At 44.1% G+C, this 17,702-nt stretch overlaps 1 protein-coding gene across 1 annotated transcript in view; it reads right to left on the reverse strand.

Annotated features, from left to right (window-relative positions):
• TNNI3K (TNNI3 interacting kinase) overlaps positions 1-17,702 on the reverse strand; it is a 268,089-nt gene that overhangs the window by 235,640 nt on the left and 14,747 nt on the right. Inside the window, exon 5 of the mRNA XM_084852224.1 lies at positions 13,570-13,680. Within this exon, the coding sequence (XP_084708350.1) occupies positions 13,570-13,680 (111 nt within the window). The remainder of the gene's footprint in view (positions 1-13,569; positions 13,681-17,702) is intronic.

Below are 17,702 nucleotides of genomic sequence, written 5' to 3' on the forward strand. Positions count from 1 at the left end.
CTCCATGCTACTGGCCCTGGACTGTTTCTTGACCCTGCTTCTGAACTGAGTAATATACCTGACTGATTTACTGTGTCTGACTTTTTGCCTGTTATCTTGATCCCTCCTGCTGTTGTCTGATTTTCAATGCCTGTCTACCTGTGTTCTGACTTCTGCCTGGATTTTGACCAAACTTCCTTGGACTGAAATCTGTGTACTTGATGACTTGCTTGCCAACTTGAGTATTCTATTGCTTTGATCCCTCTATTTGCTTTCAAAGAGCCAGCACTCAGTCTATATCAGGACAGTAAGGCATGTTCAAGGTAGAATACTTCACACAGGCTGATATCTAAGCTTGTTGGGTGTCACTTTCACCCCACATTAAGTGAGAGTGTGCTCTCATTCCCCTACGGCTGGCATTACTAGGGATGACTGGCAATGGTAGGAAAGCTATCTTTCAGGAAAGCTGGTCTACCATTATCATTATTTCTCACTGGGAAACCCAAGTATCCACACTGGCTTCATATAGTTTTCCATACACAATTCAGAGTGCAGGCCATAGGGATGGACGAAAGGGACTTACCTTGTCCTGCAGCTTGCTTTGTGGTGGGGGGGAGGTGCTTTGCTTCTCCCCTTGAAGTTCAGGTGAGGGGGGGAGGCACCCTGCCTTGCCCGGCCAAAATTCAGGCGGGGGGGAGGCGCCCCATCCCTCGCCAGCGAAATTCAGGCGGGGTAGGAGTGCCCCGTCTACCCGGCCGCGAAAAAAAAAGTAAAACACACACACACCCCGTGATAGGCTACGTAATGATTTACGTAGCCTATCACGGCTAGATTTCCAAAGTCAGCCATGATAGGCTACGTAAATCGTCACGTAGCCTATCACGGGTGACTTTGGAAAAAAAAAAAAAGTGTGTATGCAAAGGGCGGCTCCCATGGGGACTGCCATTTGCGTTCCTTAGTTTGGCACGTCTAGTCCATAGCGTGCCTTTATTTTTGCCGTAGTCTATGTAAATCTTTACGTAGACTAGACGCGCCAAAATAAGGAACGCAAATGGCGGCGCCCCATGGGCGCCGCCATTTGCGTACGCACTCTTTTTTTTCCCCAAAGTCACCCGTGATAGGCTACGTGACGATTTACGTAGCCTATCATGGCTGACTTTGGAAATCTAGCCATGATAGGCTACGTAAATCGTTACGTAGCGTATCACGGGTGTGGTTTTTTTTTAACTTTACTTTTTTTTTTTTTTTGCAATGGTGGCGGCGGCAGCCAGTCGGGAGACCGGCCGCCGCCCCCGACGAACTGCTGCCGGGACCCACCGCCGAGAGGGACATTTGCCGAAGTTAAGTCTCATCCTGGGGGGGGGGGGGGTGGCGGAGAATTTCCCCAACACTTTCGGGGGGCCGAATGCGTCGGCACTCGGCCTCCTGAAGATTCATGGAGAAATTCTCTGCCAACCCTAGCAGGCCATAATAACATGGAACAGGATGGTCAACAATGTGGCCACTGCACCTGGGCCCTGGCAACATTATCAAATCAAGTGTCCTCAGGGGCATGGAGTGCCTTGTATCAGCTTTGGCTGGTGGCCCAATTATGCCCCTATCTGGACAGGGATTGCCTGGCTTCAGTGGTCTATGCTGTGGTAACCTCCAGGTTAGATGATTGCAGTACGCTCTACATGGGTGGGGCTGCCTTTTAAGATGGCTCAGAAGCTGCGGCTTGTGTAAAATGTGGCAGCCAGATTGATAGAAGGGACCAGGAGGTCTGAACATGTAACACCAATTCTGTCCCACTTGCACTGGCTGCCTGTATGTTTCTAAGCCCAATTCGAGGTGCTGGTTTTGACCTATAAAGCCTTACATGGCTTGGGACAGCAATGCCTGATGCAATTGATCTCCTGGTATGAATCTACCCATGTGCTATGCTCATCATCTCAGGCCGTCCTCCGAGTGCCTCTTCTGAGGCAGGCTCAGAGGATAGCAGTAAGGGGGAGGGCCTTCTCGGTAGCCCCCAATTGTGAAATGCTCTCCCCACTGAGGTCCACCTAGGGCCAATGTTGTCATCGCTTCAGTGCCAAGTTAAGATTGTCCTCTATTCCCAGGCATTTGATGACATTAAAAAAACTATCATATGCCAATTGTTTTATCAGGTCCTGCTATCTTACTGTAACTGTTCCTTGTTTTAAATTGTTTTTAAATTTTGTATGTTAAAGTTTTTATATTACGTTTCTGTTTTGTAATTTTTGTGAACTACCCAAAGAGCTTTGGCCATTGGGTGATCATAGAATCATAGAATAGTAGGGTTGGAATGGGCCTACAAGGCCATCAAGTCCAACCCCTTGCTCAATGCAGGAATCCAAGTCAGAGCATCCTGACAGATGGCTGTCCAGCCTCGTATTGAAGGCCTCCAGTGTGGGAGAGCCCACTACCTTCCTAGGGAATTGATGCCATTGTCGTATTGCTCTAACAGTCAGGACGTTTTTCCTGATGTTCAGCCGGAAACTGGCTTCCTGTAACTTGAGCCCATTATTCCGTGTCCTGCACTCTGGGATGATCAAGAAGAGATCCTGGCCTTCCTCTCTGTGACAGCCTTTCAAGTCCTTGAAGAGCACTATAATATCTCCCCTCAGTCTTCTCTTCTCAAGACTAAACATGCCAAGTTCTTTCAGTCTCTCTTCATAGGGCTTTGTTTCCAGTCCCCTGATCATCTTTGTTGCCCTCCTCTGAACCCTCTCCAGCTTGTCTGCATCCTTCTTAAAATGTGGTGCCCAGAACTGGACACAGTACTCCAGATGAGGCCTAACCAGTGCTGAGTAGAGGGGAACTAGTGCTTCATGGGATTTGGAAGCTATGCTTCTATTAATGCAGCCCAAAATAGCATTTGCCTTTTTTGCAGCCACATCACATTGTTGGCTCATATTCAGCTTGTGATCAACAAGAATTCCAAGATCCTTCTCGCTTGTAGTGTTGTTGAGCCACGTATCCCCCATCTTGTAACTGTGCATTTGGTTTCTTTTTCCTAGGTGCAGAACTTGGCATTTGTCCCTATTAAATGTCATTCTGTTGTTTTCTGCCCAGCTCTCCAGTCTATCAAGATCACTTTGAATTTTGTTTCTGTCTTCCAAGGTATTAGCTATCCTGCCCAATTTTGTGTCATCTGCAAATATGATCAGCATTCCCTGCACCTCCTCCTCTAAGTCATTAATAAAAATGTTGAAGAGCATTGGGCCCAGGACCGAGCCCTGCGGTACCCCGCTCATTACTTCTCCCCAGTTTGAGAAGGTCCCATTGATAAGCACTCTTTGAGTCCGATTCTGTAGCCAACTGTGGATCCACCGGATCGATGTTTCATCTAGCCCACTTTGAGCTAGTTTGCTCATCAGGATATCATGGGGCAGTTTGTCGAAAGCTTTGCTGAAGTCGAGGTATATGATGTCCACAGCATTCCCACAGTCCCCAAGGGAGGTTACTTGATCAAAAAATGGGATCAGATTCGTCTGGCAGGATTTGTTCTTGACAAATCCATGTTGGCTTCGAGTAATCACAGCATTGTTTTCAAGGTGCTTACAGATGGATTGCTGTATAATCTGCTCCAGAATTTTCCCAAGAATTGATGTCAGACTGACTGGTCTGTAGTTCCCAGGTTCCTCCTTTTTACCCTTTTTGAAGATAGGGACAACATCCAGTCATCTGGCACTTTACCCGTCCTCCATGATTTCTCAAAGAGAATAGACAATGGTTCTGAGAGTTCTTCTGCCAGTTCCTTTATTACTCTAGGATGCAGTTCATCTGGCCCTGGTGATTTGAACTCATTCAAAGTAATGAGGTGTTCCTTGACCATATGCCTGTCTATCTCACGCTCCAATCCTGCCCCTTCAGCCATTCTTTGCCTTTGCCGGGGGGTCATAGACCCTCTTTTGGGAGAAGACTGAGCCAAAGTAGGAATTGAGCACCTCTGCCTTTTCTTTGTCATCTGTTATTAGATGACAAAGATGTAGAAATGATATAGAAAAGAAATAAGTGTAGAAATGATATGGAAAAGAAATAAATCAAATACTGATGGGATTCAAGCTTTACATGAATTCCGTAACATGAGAATTTCTAGTGATCCTCCTACAGAAATTATTACTGATTGCTCAAATGTTCTCAGATTGCCAATGGTCCTCAGATGTCACAAAATGATTTGTCCCTTGATAAGTGTTGGAGTTGCCAACTGGAACACTAAAGAATAACAACATCTTCTTAATTGAGTTTTGGATGTGTATGTCTAATTCTCGCATTCTGCTTTCCCATATCAAATTGTCATAGCTGCACATGTTTTGGAGGCAAAGTTAATCTTTTAATATATCACTAACTTCAATATTTTTTGCCTTTCCAACAATGGACTAAAAGTGATTGCTATTCATTTTGGAATAATTTTGCATTTGATTCATAAGCTGTTTGAGGTTCAAATGCAAAGCTATATTTGGCGAACACCACTGTGGCAATTTTTGTTCCATACTCTAAAGATGAAATCCTACACACAGCATAATAGTCACATGCTCATGATAAATCCAACCATTTTTCTCAACTGTTTGTAGCCTAGTTTAAATCTGCTCTATTTATCTATTATTATTTGTATCTATTAACATTTATACACTGCGTTATTTGCTAAAAAGCCATCAAGGCAGTGCAGTCTACTTAGGTCCCAAACTGGAAGACATGCAGAACAATCCGATGTATTTTTCCTTGGATGTAAATACCACTGTGTTCAATGGGGCATCTTCCTTGAAAGTGTAATTAGTATTGCTGCCTTAGGAGCATATTCTTGACATTACTGATGTCAAGGTAGCATCTATACCAACGATGATCATGTTATGCTTGTCCTTGCTTGTATTGTTTTGAAGACTTAAGAGGTTCTATGCATTTCCCCTGATCCAGTGACTGATTGTATTGTTATGCAGCAGAGCTTTTCTGTCTTCGCAAACCCACACTGGATCTCACTACTTTCAGGAAAACCTGGCTGATTGGCATTTCATGACCTGGTTCACACTATCACCACAGCTTAAACAAGCCACAGTGGCTTGTTTAAGCTATAGTGCATGTTGGGCACAATTTGAATAATTATCACTTGTTGTGTCATCTAAACCCAGACAGCATGGCTTGTTGAAAGGTGAAACAACCTTCAAATAACCCATGGGCTGTAGTTGGGTTATTTAACGCTCCAACAAGTCACGCCAGCTGAGTCCAGATGACATGGCAAGACACACCTGGACAGTGATTATTCAGATCAAATCATGCCTGGCACATACCATGGCTTAAGCTGCATGCGAACTGGCCCTGTGTATATAGAATAGTGCAGGAAGTTCCTGTACACTGTCAAAGATAGGAACTAGAGGGATCAATGTCTATTTCGGCTGTTGGCAAGGGACGGGTTGCACCTCACAAAGACTGGAAAGAATGTGTTTGGCCACAGCATGAAGAAATTCATCAGGAGGGCTTTAAACTGAATCCTAAGGGGAAGGGAGATGTAAAGTTGGGGGTAACAATGGACGTAGGCTCATGCACTGCAACGGAGAGAACAGCTCTAATAGCGCCCAATAATAGTCTTCAGACACATGTAGGAAGAAAGCCAGACTATGAAGCACATGGTCTTCGATGTCTATATACTAATTCCCAGAGTGTGGGAAACAAACAGAACAAACTTGAACACTTAATACAAGAGGAAAATTATGACTTGATACTGATAGGTATAACTGAGACTTGGTGGGATGACCCTCATGAATGGAATACAGCAATTGAAGGATATAACTTGTTCAAAAAGAACAGGAGGAACAGAAAGGGAGGTGGGGTTGCACTAGGGATGGCGGAGAATTCCGCCACTGATTTCAGTGAGGCCGAATGCACTGGCATTCTGCCCCCCGAAATCCGTGGCGGAATGGCCTGCCACCCCCCTGCAGATCCCCCCCGGGATGAGATTTACCTGGGGCGGATGTTCCGGTCAGCAGCAGCGGCGGCTGGTCTTCTGACCGGCTGCCGCCACTGCCATTTGCAGTCCGTTTTTTTTTTTTTTTACATAGACTTAGGCTTACGTAGCCTATCACGTCTGGGTTAAAAAACAAAAAAAAACACGTATGCAAATGGCGGCGGCTACAGCGGCCGCCATTTGCGTTCCTTATTTTTCGCTGTCTTAGTCTACATAAATATTTACGTAGACTAAGACAGCGAAGAATAATGAACGCAAATGGCGGCTGCCGTAGCCGCCGCCATTTGCATACGCGTTTTTTTTTAACCCAGACGTGATAGGCTACGTAAATAATTACATAGCCTATCACGGTTGAATACAGGGATGCAAATGGCGGTGGCTACGGCAGTTGCCATTTGCGTCCCTGATACCCAGCGGCCGGGTGTCTGACTGCTGGCGGAACCGGCCGGCGGCTCTGCGGAATCCCTGTGGAGCAGAGCTGGCCGGGCAGAACTCCAGGGGGAGAGACAGGGGGAGTGCCTCCCCCCCCGTCGAGGATTACGGAGGGAGGGACGGAGCGCCTCCCCCCCACCGCGAAGCAGATCCACAAAACGGTAAGTGACTTTCGTACATCCCTAGGTTGCGCTGTATGTGAAAAATACATATCTCTGCACAGAAATGAGGATGAGCTTGGTAGCCCCATCAAGAGCATCTGGATCAAAATAAATGGAGCAAAGAATAAAAATAACCTGATGGTCGGAGTCTACTACCGGCCACCCAATCCAGGAGAAGACGAGGATGAAACTTTTGAAAAGCAAATAGACAATATTTTAAGGAAGCATGATGTAGTAGTAATGGGGGACTTCAATTTCCCCGAAATTTGTTGAGAGAGCACCCCACTTGCCCCCAGCTCAGCTTTGTATTTCCACATCCAGCTCATTAGCAAACCTCCTGTTAGTTATCTCACTGGGTGACTTTGGGCTGGACTCTCACCACTACATCATACTTCTGTTATGAAACTCATGAAGAAAAAGAGACAGTATAATGGAAAGTTCTTTCTGAAGCAGTCACACTTCACTTGTACACATGCAGCATGAAAGGAAAGATCAGGAACCTTCTCTTTGTTTGAATAAAAAGCACACTCTTCACATGCTCAGGGAATGGACAAAATGAGGAATAAACATACCAGGGAATATGAAGAACTATATTCTTCGTGTGTGTGTGTGTGTTTGTGTAAAAATCTCCCTCGATCCAGCTGTTCCCTGGAAAACCCCCCCCCATTCACCCAAGGGTCTTCTGAGATAACTAACAGGAGGTTTGATAATGAACTGGATGTAGAAATATAAAGCTGAGCAGAGAGGAGAGCTCACTCTGTGCAAGTCTACTCAGAAGTAAGTCTTACTGAGTTGAATGTGACTTCTACACATGTCAGCACCCCACTTTCCCCCAGCTCACCATAGCCGCCGCCATTTGAATACACTTTTTTTTTACTTTGACGTGATAGGCTACGTACATATTTCTGTAGCCTATCATGGTTAAGTACAGGGACACAAACAGCGGTGGCTACGGCTGCCGCCATTTGCGAGCAGGGGGTTGGACCTGATGACCTTGTAGGCCCCTTCCAACCCTACTGTTATATGATTCTATGATTATATTTCTGCTGTTAACTGCAAATGACAATCTGCCCCTGGATATGGTGTTATGCATGGGGAAGGGCCTTAGTTCAATGGTACAGCACATGCTTTGCACGCAAAAGGTCTCACGTTCCATCCTTGGCATGACCAGGGAGGGCTGGGAAAGATCCAGTCTGAAACCCTGGATAACCACTCCCAGATAGTGTGGATGATATTGAGCTAGATAGATCAGTGGTCTAACAGTATAAGGCAGCATCCTCTGTCCCTCTCAAATTACTGCACATAGTACTAGACACATGTCATCATTTTTATATGTCAATGTGACTAGCGATCTCTGGTTGAGGCTAGAATGCATTTGTAAGATATTCTAAACTAGAAAGTGTCAGTTGAGTAAACTACATCTTGTACTAATCTGCAATATTAGCTTTATTCAGGCATTCTAAAACTGACTGAAATAAACGCATAAGGAGGGAAACCTGCAAAGCCTGTCAGTCTCTATCTCTGTTTCCATCACCTCAACACATGGAGGCAATTTATCTGTGGAGGCTCTCCATGAAATTTCGAATGCTGGAAAATTAGCATTCAAAATCATGTGGACAGTTTCCATGGATACAGGAGGCTCTTCCCTTCTGAAAGCCACTCTCCATGTGTAGAGAGCAACTTAGTTATTTTTTTAAATGCCTGAATAGGGCTATTATGTGTAATCTACGTCATCATGCTGTGTCACACTGAAGATAACACACATTCTGTAGTGAAAAGTATTTCTAACATCCTGAATCAGGCAATTGGAACAAAATGTCCTCAAGTCAAAATGTAAAGGCTAATTCTAGAAACCGTGACTTCCCCCTTAAACTGGTATCCAGTCCTGAACACAATGGGCAGTATACAACAGGGCTGCTCTGCCCCCACTGCACCTGTGAACCCACCATTTGTGCAATGAACCAGGAATGAGTGGAAATGCTAATTTCTGTACCGGGACGGGTCAGTGGGGCTCCCTTTTGTGAGCTCCACTGACCTGTCCCATTCTGGAAAGAAGTGTTGCCGCTCATTTCAGGCTATGCTTACAACCAGGAAAGTCCTGTTGCATAAGTGGTGGTTCTAGCAATAGCATGGGCACAATAGGATACTACCCAGTGTCTAACTTAGAACTGTGCCCAACCCCTGCTGGGTGTTGACGATTTCCACTTAGGGGTAGGGATGTATGAAAGGTACTTACCTTTCCACGGATTATGATGATGCTGGGGGGGAGGCATTCCATCCCTCCCCCCGGAATCCTGGCCGGGGGGGGGAGGTGCTCTGTTCCTCCCCCCTGGAATCCTGGCCGGCCGGCTCCGCTCCGCAGGGATTCTGTGGAGCCGCTGGCCGGCTCCGCCAGCAGCTGGACATCCGGCCACTGGCTAGCAGGGACGCAAATGGCGGTGGCCATAGCCGCCGCCGTTTGCATCCCTGCAGTCAGCCGTGATAGGCTACGTAAATGTTTACGTAGTCTATCACGGCTGAGTAAAACAAAACAAAACAAAACATGCTTACGCAAATGGCGGTGCCCATGGGCGCCGCCATTTGAGTTCCTTATTTTGGCACGTCTTAGTCTACTTAAACATTTACGTAGACTAAGACGGCGAAAATAAGGGGAACGCAAATAGCGTAGCGTCTACGCTATTTGCGTTCCCCTTATTTTTGCTGTCTTAGTCTACGTAAATGTTATGTAGACTACACGTGCCAAAATAAGGAACGCAAATGGTGGCGCCCATGGGCGCCGCCATTTGCGTATGCGTGGGTTTTTTTTTTCTCAGCCGTGATAGGCTACGTAAACATTTACGTAGCCTATCACAGTGTTTTTTTAAAAATCTAGCCATGATAGGCTACGTAAATCTTTACGTAGCCTATCACGTTTGTTGTTGTTGTTGTTTTTTACCTTGGAAATGGCGGTGGCAGCCAGTCGGAAGACCGGCCGCCGCAACTGCCAGAACCGCCGCCAAACCGCCGCCGGAGCTGCCGCCGCCAGGGACATTCGCACAAAGTAAGTCCCATCTTGGGGGGGCCGGGGGGGGGCAGACTGTTTCTCCACCAATTTCGGGGGGCTGAATGCGCTGGCATTCGGCCTCCCCGAGATTCGTGGAGAAATTCTCTGACATCCCTAAGCAAATCTCACTGGCGAAACTCTGCCTAAATATGGTTACATGAAAATTTCAACCAAATTACTCTTGTTTTGGTCTAAATTCCATCAAAATTCCCAGTGAAATTAAGTTGAATTTTGCATGAATTTTAAATTATGCATAACATCAAATTAACGGATTTCAAATGTCACCAGACTAACAGAAATTTCATTTCAGACATGTTGTACTTACTAACCAGGCAATGTCGAAAATAATTCCTAATATACCGTTATTATTCTGTTCACCATATGAAAAACAACACTTATTCTCACTGAACAGGTTACTAAAGTTTCTTTTTCCATTTATACCAATTCTATTACTTTTTATATGCAAGTAAATTTGAGTTCTTGCTGACTGATTTAGTCAAAAAAATTATGAACACAAGTAGATGTGCATTTAAGATTATATTTACAACTTCTGAACCCTTCATTATAAAAGTAATTCTGTTCATGACATTAAACGCTTTCAGAATTTTTTTAAAAAAATTAAATTAGATTGAATCAAAGCATTTCCAAGGCAACAAGAAATGAGATGGTGTGTGAAGTGATTGAAATGAGGTCTAAGTAGTATGTGTGAGGATAAAAGGTTCATGACTAAAAGCGAATTCTAGCAAAAAGATTTTGGATTTGAGTACTTCACAGGAAATCCACATAGGAAATCTTAAGAGAGGGGCAGGACTCCTTAAGGAGAGCTTAGGTCACATAGTTCCTTTCATTCCAGCAGAGATTCAAAGAAGGGGTGAGTGTGTGTGTGTGTGTGTGTGTGTTGCCTACAGCAGAATTCTCTGTAACTTCTATTTTCAAATGATACAACCTTGTAGCTCCATTGCTGCCTTTGATTCGCTCTACCAGAACCATCTATCTAAAATCAGTATCCCCAAACCAAGGGCACAGGTCACAACTCAATGCTGCCTGTAACCATAAGAGACGGAGTTTGGCATTTACACAGCAGCGCTTGTAGAGACACTTGCATACAAAAATATGGTATATGCAGCTGGGGACATCTCTTCTTTTGCTAGAACTGTTATCACCCCTGACTATGACCAGGATTTAGAGCTAGTTGAAAAGGAATGAATGGGTGGTGTTATGAACCCATTTGTATGTTGCCATCTGTGCTACAGCTTCAAACCGTAGGGGCATTTTGCTCATGATATTTAAGGCCCTGCAGGTGCTTGTGGTTTAATGTCTACTTAGGCATGCCTCTTGTCTGCTGCACCTGCACTAGGATTGGGCCAGGAACAAATTAGCCATTTTGTTAGCAAGTAAACCTTCATTCATAGAGTGTAACATTTCACCGCTAAACTTTACAGAACAACATAACGTGTTTAACTATGGCTGTGATATTGTGCGTGGCTTGAACTCAGTGGGGCTTACTTCCAAGTAAACATACACAGGTTTTCAGATTATATGTATATCTCACATTAAACCCAGAACTCAGCTGGTTCTTAAGGATGGGTCTCGTCATATCATTGGCTACAGTCCCGTTGCATTTCCCCACTCTCTGAGTTCAAAAGGTGATTGTTCTATTTACAAGTTATTGTTCTACTTACAAGTTAAGCAGTCACAGTGGCTGTGGCTGCAAACTCAACTCATGGGGGTTCTGGCACCTGCCTTCCCTGTGATCCAAGTAGGATTGGACCCAGACGGGCCTGTAACCAGGGATGGGCTAAAGGGGGCCTGCTCCCCTAAATTTGCCCCCATATTTTTTTTACAAATTAAAAAAAACCGTTTACAATTTTGTCTTTTAAAGGTCTGCAGTTCAGATGAACTGCCCCTTGCTACATTTTTGGTGGCACCCCTGAACTTTTAGGCAGGCTACGGGCCTGAACCCAGACACCTCAAAGTCCACCTGTGATTCTAATTTGATCCCTTTTTCCTTACCTAAGGCATGGCAGCAGGAAAGACTATCAGAGAGAAAAATGGTCAGGAATCCACTAGATGCTTCTGTGACCATGCAGGCCATTCTCCAGGGAAGCTGGGAATCGTGGAGTCACATCCAGTATTTCTGGACACAGCTGTTCTACATTTCCCATGCTTGTGGCAGCAACTGTGCCCAATAGAAACACTACTGTAGGACTATTCTTGTGTGTTCTTTTCACCACCATTGCATCTCAGGAGTAAGGGTAAGTTCAAGGGCTGGGTTATTTTGCTAAACATCTGGGGGATATTTGGAAAAATAACCCAGGTCCCCTAAACCATTTCCATTGCAGACTGGGATGGCCCAGCCTGTTGTTTGTGCAAATCTGTGCCATGGTAATTTGAAAGTAGTTGCAACTACCACTGTTGTGGAATACTACCGTTATTCCACTATTGCATAAGTGCACAACCGTACTCCTCTTATTAGAGTTTGGAAAAAGTGAGGACATCTAGGAGACTGATATACAAGTGCATCCTATCCAATTGCCCTGATAAGCTTATTAGGATGCTTCCAGATGGAGAAGGCATTGTGCAGATATTCTGTCTTTGTCCTCAACATAACTTTCTGTACTGAGAAAAAAAGACTGAAGAAGCAGTGGGAAAGCATGGGAGGGTTACAAGTGAAAGATTACAATGTTGTCTGGAGCTCCTGTAAAATTCTGTTACTGGGGTAGGGTGATGGTGTAATAAAAGCCTTGTCTGGAAGCACATCCTGTTAAAAAAGAAAATAAGGGCAAAACCCTATGGTTTTCACCCTGGGTACTCATAAGCCCCTGAACCTGGAGGCGTAGGACTATCCTATGCAGAGTGGGAGGAGCCTCATGCCTCCTCCCATGCTGCATTTAAGGTAGACAGGCGATCATTTCGCCCACCTAGCAGAGGCTTTGGGAGGGAAGGAAGTTGGCATGGAAATAGGAAAAGGTGTAAGCCAGCCGCCCTGGTCTCCTCCCCAGCCGGGAACAGCCCCCTTCCCCCATCTCCACACTATATTTGCTGTGTGAGGAGAGGTGGATGGAGTGGTTCTCTCCACACTGGCTATGGGGGGGATGAGGAAAGAAGCATCGTTTCCTGGGCATGAGGTCAGAGCCCTGCCTCCGACCTCATATCCAGGAAACCGAAGAATCCTACGTCCCCCAGATACTGTCTAGGGGGCATAGGATTGCTCTCCAAGACAATATTCTTCAGAAATAGTGGCAAAGAAAGGAGTACACTGCAAAAGGGAAAAAAAGTGCTTTCATAAATGTGAAGCAAAACCATACAAAGCATTCAGGAATTCCTGCAGTGCAAAATAATGTACAGTCGGTCTAAAGTGATTTGCCACTGCAAAAGTTTAAATCATTTCAATTGTTTAAGGAATAACAGTGTTAGCTTGCTGTTGGAGCAGGTGTTTTGAAATGCAAAAGATGAATGGTTAACATGATTTGAAATACTATAGAATTAATAAAACTTAACTTATCATTAAGAGTGGTAAGGACTTTAGCAGATGAGTAACTTCCCAGATAAGTGTATAAAGTTTGAATTTTTGGAATACTAAGTTTCAACATACGATTCCCAAGGATATTCTAATGTTATGAAAGGACTGAATATTTGTGGTAACAATATGTATGGAATGTGATTCAAGATAGATTTCACGCAATAAATATCTTTAATTTACTGCAGAATATTCTCAAAGACCTAAAAAATAGACACATCAGTACTTCTATGTCATTTTATACAGAGTGTCTTAGGGCAGAAAAGTGTCGTGATTTTAAGCTGTCACTTCTTAATTTCCAAATGCACAGATTTATTTTCTCAAAAACAAACCAAAGCGACCTCAATAGCATTTCCAAAGTGCCACAAAATTCCCATAAATAAAAGATAAAACCTACTTTGGCATAATTTTCATATCTATCATGCCTTTGGCTCTAACTGTTGTTGTAGTCCATACAAATTAGATAACATACCTCATGGTGACCAGCTATTGTAGCAATATGGAGAGCTGTAAGTGCTCCATAGCCTACTTGTTGAATGTCAGCTCCACTGTGCAACAAGGCTGTTAAAAGTTCTGCATTGTCCTGAAAATGGACAGTGAAATTATTAAAAAAAACACACCACTTTTGGGAAGGGCTCAGTGCATGCAGAAAGTCCTAGTTTCAATTCCCAGCATCTCGAAATAGGGCCAAAGACTTCTGTCTGAACCCTGAGAGCCACAGCCAGTCAGTCTAGTAGCCTATATTGAGCTAGATGGATCAATGGTCTGGCTTGGTATAAGAGACCTTCCTATGTTCTTATTATTACACAGCTGGATACTCCCCCTTATCAAACTTTGTCATGGAAGTGTCAGCATAAAAAATATTATCCTAGAAGTACCTCCGAGATCAAGCTCTTTCGTAAGTTGATCTAACTGACCAGATTCAGTTCTATTTTCTTCCACTTGTATTATATGAACAAAATTATTCTGGCTATATGAACAAAAGAGTCTTTAAAAACACATCAAGGGAAAACTTGTTATTGTTCAGTCGTTAAGTCGTGTCCGACTCTTCGTGACCCCATGGACCATAGCACGCCAGGCCTTCCTGTCCTCCACTCTCTCCCGGAGTGTGCTCAAGTTCATATTCATTGCATCGGTGATGCTATCTAGCCATCTCATCCTCTGCTGTCCCCTTCTCCTTTTGCCTTCAATCTTTCCCAGCATCAGGGTCTTTTCCAGTGACTTTTCTCTTTGCATTAGGTGGCCAAAATATTTGAGCTTCAGCTTCAGTATCTGTCCTTCAAATGAGCAGTCAGGGTTGATTTCCTTTAGGATGGACTGATTTGACCTCCTTGCAGTCCAGGGGACTCGTAAGAGTCTTCTCCAGCACCACAGTTAGAAGGCATCAATTCTTCGGCGCTCAGCCTTCCTTAGAGTCCAGCTCTCACAGCAATACATTACTACTGGGAAAACCATAGCTTTGATTATACGAACCTTTGTCGGCAAGGTGATGTCTCTGCTTCTTAGTGTGCTGTCTAGGTTTGCCATAGCTTTCTTCCCAAGGAGCAAGCATCTTTTAATTTCATGGCTACAGTGATCAAAGTCTGTGGTGATCTTGAAGCCCAGGAAAATAAAATCTGTCACTGCTTCCATTTCTTCCCCTTCTGTATGCCAGGAAGTGATGGGGCCAGATACCATGATCTTCGTTTTTTTAATGTTGAGTTTCAAACCAGCTTTTGCACTCTCCACTTTCACCCTCAACAAGAGGTTCTTTAGATCCTCTTCACTTCCTGCCATTAGGGTGGTATCATCTGCGTATCTGAGGTTGTTGATAATTCTCCCGGCAATCTTAATTCCGACCTGTGATTCATCCAACCTGGCGTTTCTCATGATGTACTCTGCATATAAATTAAATAAGCAGGGCGACAATATACCGCCTTGTCGTATTCCTTTCCCAATTTTGAACCAATCGGTTGTTCCATGTCCGGTTCTTACTGTTGCTTCTTGGCTCTCGTACAGGTTTCTCAGGAGACAGGTAAAGTGGTCTAGTACTCCCATCTCTTTAAGAATTTGCCACAGTTTGTTGTGATCCACACAATCAAAGGCTTTAGCGTAGTCAATGAAGCAGAAATAGACTTTTTCTGGAATTCTCTTGCTTTCTCCATGATGCAGCGAATGTTGGCGATTTGATCTCTAGTTCCTCTGCCTCTTTGGAACCCAGCTTGTACTTCCGGTAGTTCTCGGTTCACATACTGCTGAAGCCTAGCTTGTAGGATTTTGAGCATAACCTTGCTGGCATGTGAAATGAGCGCAATTGTACGGTAGTCTGAACACTCTTTGGCATTGCCCTTCTTTGGAATTGGAATGTAAACTGACCTTTTCCAGTCTTGTGGCCACTGTTGAGTGTTCCAAATTTGTTGGCATATTGAGTGCAGCACTTTAACAGCAGCATATTTTAGGCTTTTAAAGAGCTCAGCTGGAATACTGTCATCTCCACTAGCTTTGTTGTTAGTACTGCTTCCTAAGGCCCACTTGACTTCACTCTCTAGGATGTCCAGCTCAAGTTCAGTGACTGCACTATCATGGCTATCAGGGACATTAAGATCTTTCCTATATAGTTCTTCTGTGTATTCTTACCACCTCTTCTTAATCTCATCTGCTTCTGTTAGGTCCCTGCCTTCTTTGTCATTTATCATGCCTGTCTTTGCACAAAACATTCCCTTGATATCTCCGATTTTCTTGAAGAGATCTCTAGTCTTTCCCATTCTATTGTTTTCCTCGATTTCTTTGCGTTGTTCATTTAAGAAGGCCTTCTTGTCTCTCCTTGCTATTCTCTGGAAATCTGCATTCAATTGGGTATATCTTCTCCTTTCTCCCTTGCTTTTCGCTTCCCTTCTTTCCTCAGCTACTTGTAAAGCCTCATCAGACAGCCACTTTGCTTTCTTGCATTTCTTTTTCTTTGGGATGGATTGAGTTGCTGCCTCCTGAACAATGTTACGGACCGCCGTCCATAGTTCCCCAGGCACTCTGTCTATCAGGTCTAATCCCTTAAATCTATTCGTCACCTCCACTGTATATTCATCAGGGATATGATTTAGGTCATACCTGAATGGTTTAGTGGTTTTCCCTACGCTCTTCAATTTAAGCCGAAATTTTGCAATAAGAAGCTCATGATCTGACCCACAGTCAGCTCCAGGTCTGACTGTATAGATCTCCATCTTTGGCTGCAAAGTACATAATCAATCTGATTTCGATATTGACCATCTGTTGATGTCCATGTGTAGAGCCTCTTGTGCTGTTGGAAAAGAGTGTTTGCTATGATCAGCATGTTCTCTTGGCAAAACTCTATTAGCCTTTGTCCTGCTTCATTTTGTACACCAAGGCCACGCTTGCCTGTTATCCCGGTGATTTCGTGACTTCCTACTTTAGCATTCCAATCCCCTATGATGAAGAGGACACCTTTTTTTGGTGTTAGTTCTAGAAGGTGTTGTAGGTCTTCAGAGAACCAATCAGCCTCAGCTTCTTCGGCCTCAGTGGTTGGGGCATAGACATGACTTACTGTGATGTTGAATAGTTTGCCTTGGATTCGTACTGAGATCATGCTATCGTTTTTGAGATTGTACCCCAGTACTGCTTTTCCCACCCTTTTGTTGACTATGAGTGCTACTTCATTTCTTTGAAGGGATTCTTGCCCACAGTAGTAAATATGATGGCCACCTGAATTAAATTCGCCCATGCTTGTCCATTTTAGTTCACTAATTCCCAAGATGTCAATGTTCAATCTTGCCATCTCATGCTTGTCCACCTCCAGCTTACCTTGATTCATTGATCTTACATTCCAGGTTCCTAAACTATATTGTTCTTTACAGCATCGGATTTTCTTTTCACCACCAGACACATCCACAGCTGAGTGTCCTTTCGGCTTTGGCCCAGCCGCTTCATTCTTTCTGGCGCTACTTGGAAATACCCTCTGCTCTTCCCCAGTAGTATATTGGACACCTTCCGACCTGAGGGGCTCGTCTTCCAGCGTCATATCTTTTTAGTATCTTTTAGTGATATGTTCCATGGGGTTTTCTTGGCAAGAATACTGGAGTGGGTTGCCATTTCCTTCTCCAGTGGACCACATTTTGTCAGAACTCTCCACCATGACCTGTCCGTCTTGGGTGGCCTTGCACGGCATAGCTTATGGCTTCACTGAGTTACGCAAGCGCCTTTGCCACAACAAGGCAGTGATCCCTCAGTATCAAATACATCCCTTTTAAATTTTGGGTTCTAAAAATGAAATCTCTAACCCAATATGTTTCAAGTTTCCATGACTTTTCATAGCATGCTCTCAAAATACAAATAAATTAATAAAATAGCTGCAATATTGAAAAAAAAAGTGCAAAAAGTTACTCATGTTTTATATTTTAGTGTTGATTGTCTGACGCATAGGGCAAACCCCAGGAACTTCTCATGGGCAAGCCTAATGAAGGAACACAGTTCTTACAATACTTTTTTATATTCAAGTACACATATCCAAGCTCAAAAGAGCTTCCTTGTGTCATTTATGAATAGAAGTGAGAACATTTATACTCTCCGCTCTTGGATTACTAACTTTGGCAGCTCATAACACCTGCTTCAAAC

Source organism: Heloderma suspectum, chromosome 4 (genome assembly GCF_057233095.1).
Source record: "Heloderma suspectum isolate Gila_16-S chromosome 4, 16-S_ref, whole genome shotgun sequence".
NCBI lineage: Eukaryota > Metazoa > Chordata > Lepidosauria > Squamata > Helodermatidae > Heloderma > Heloderma suspectum.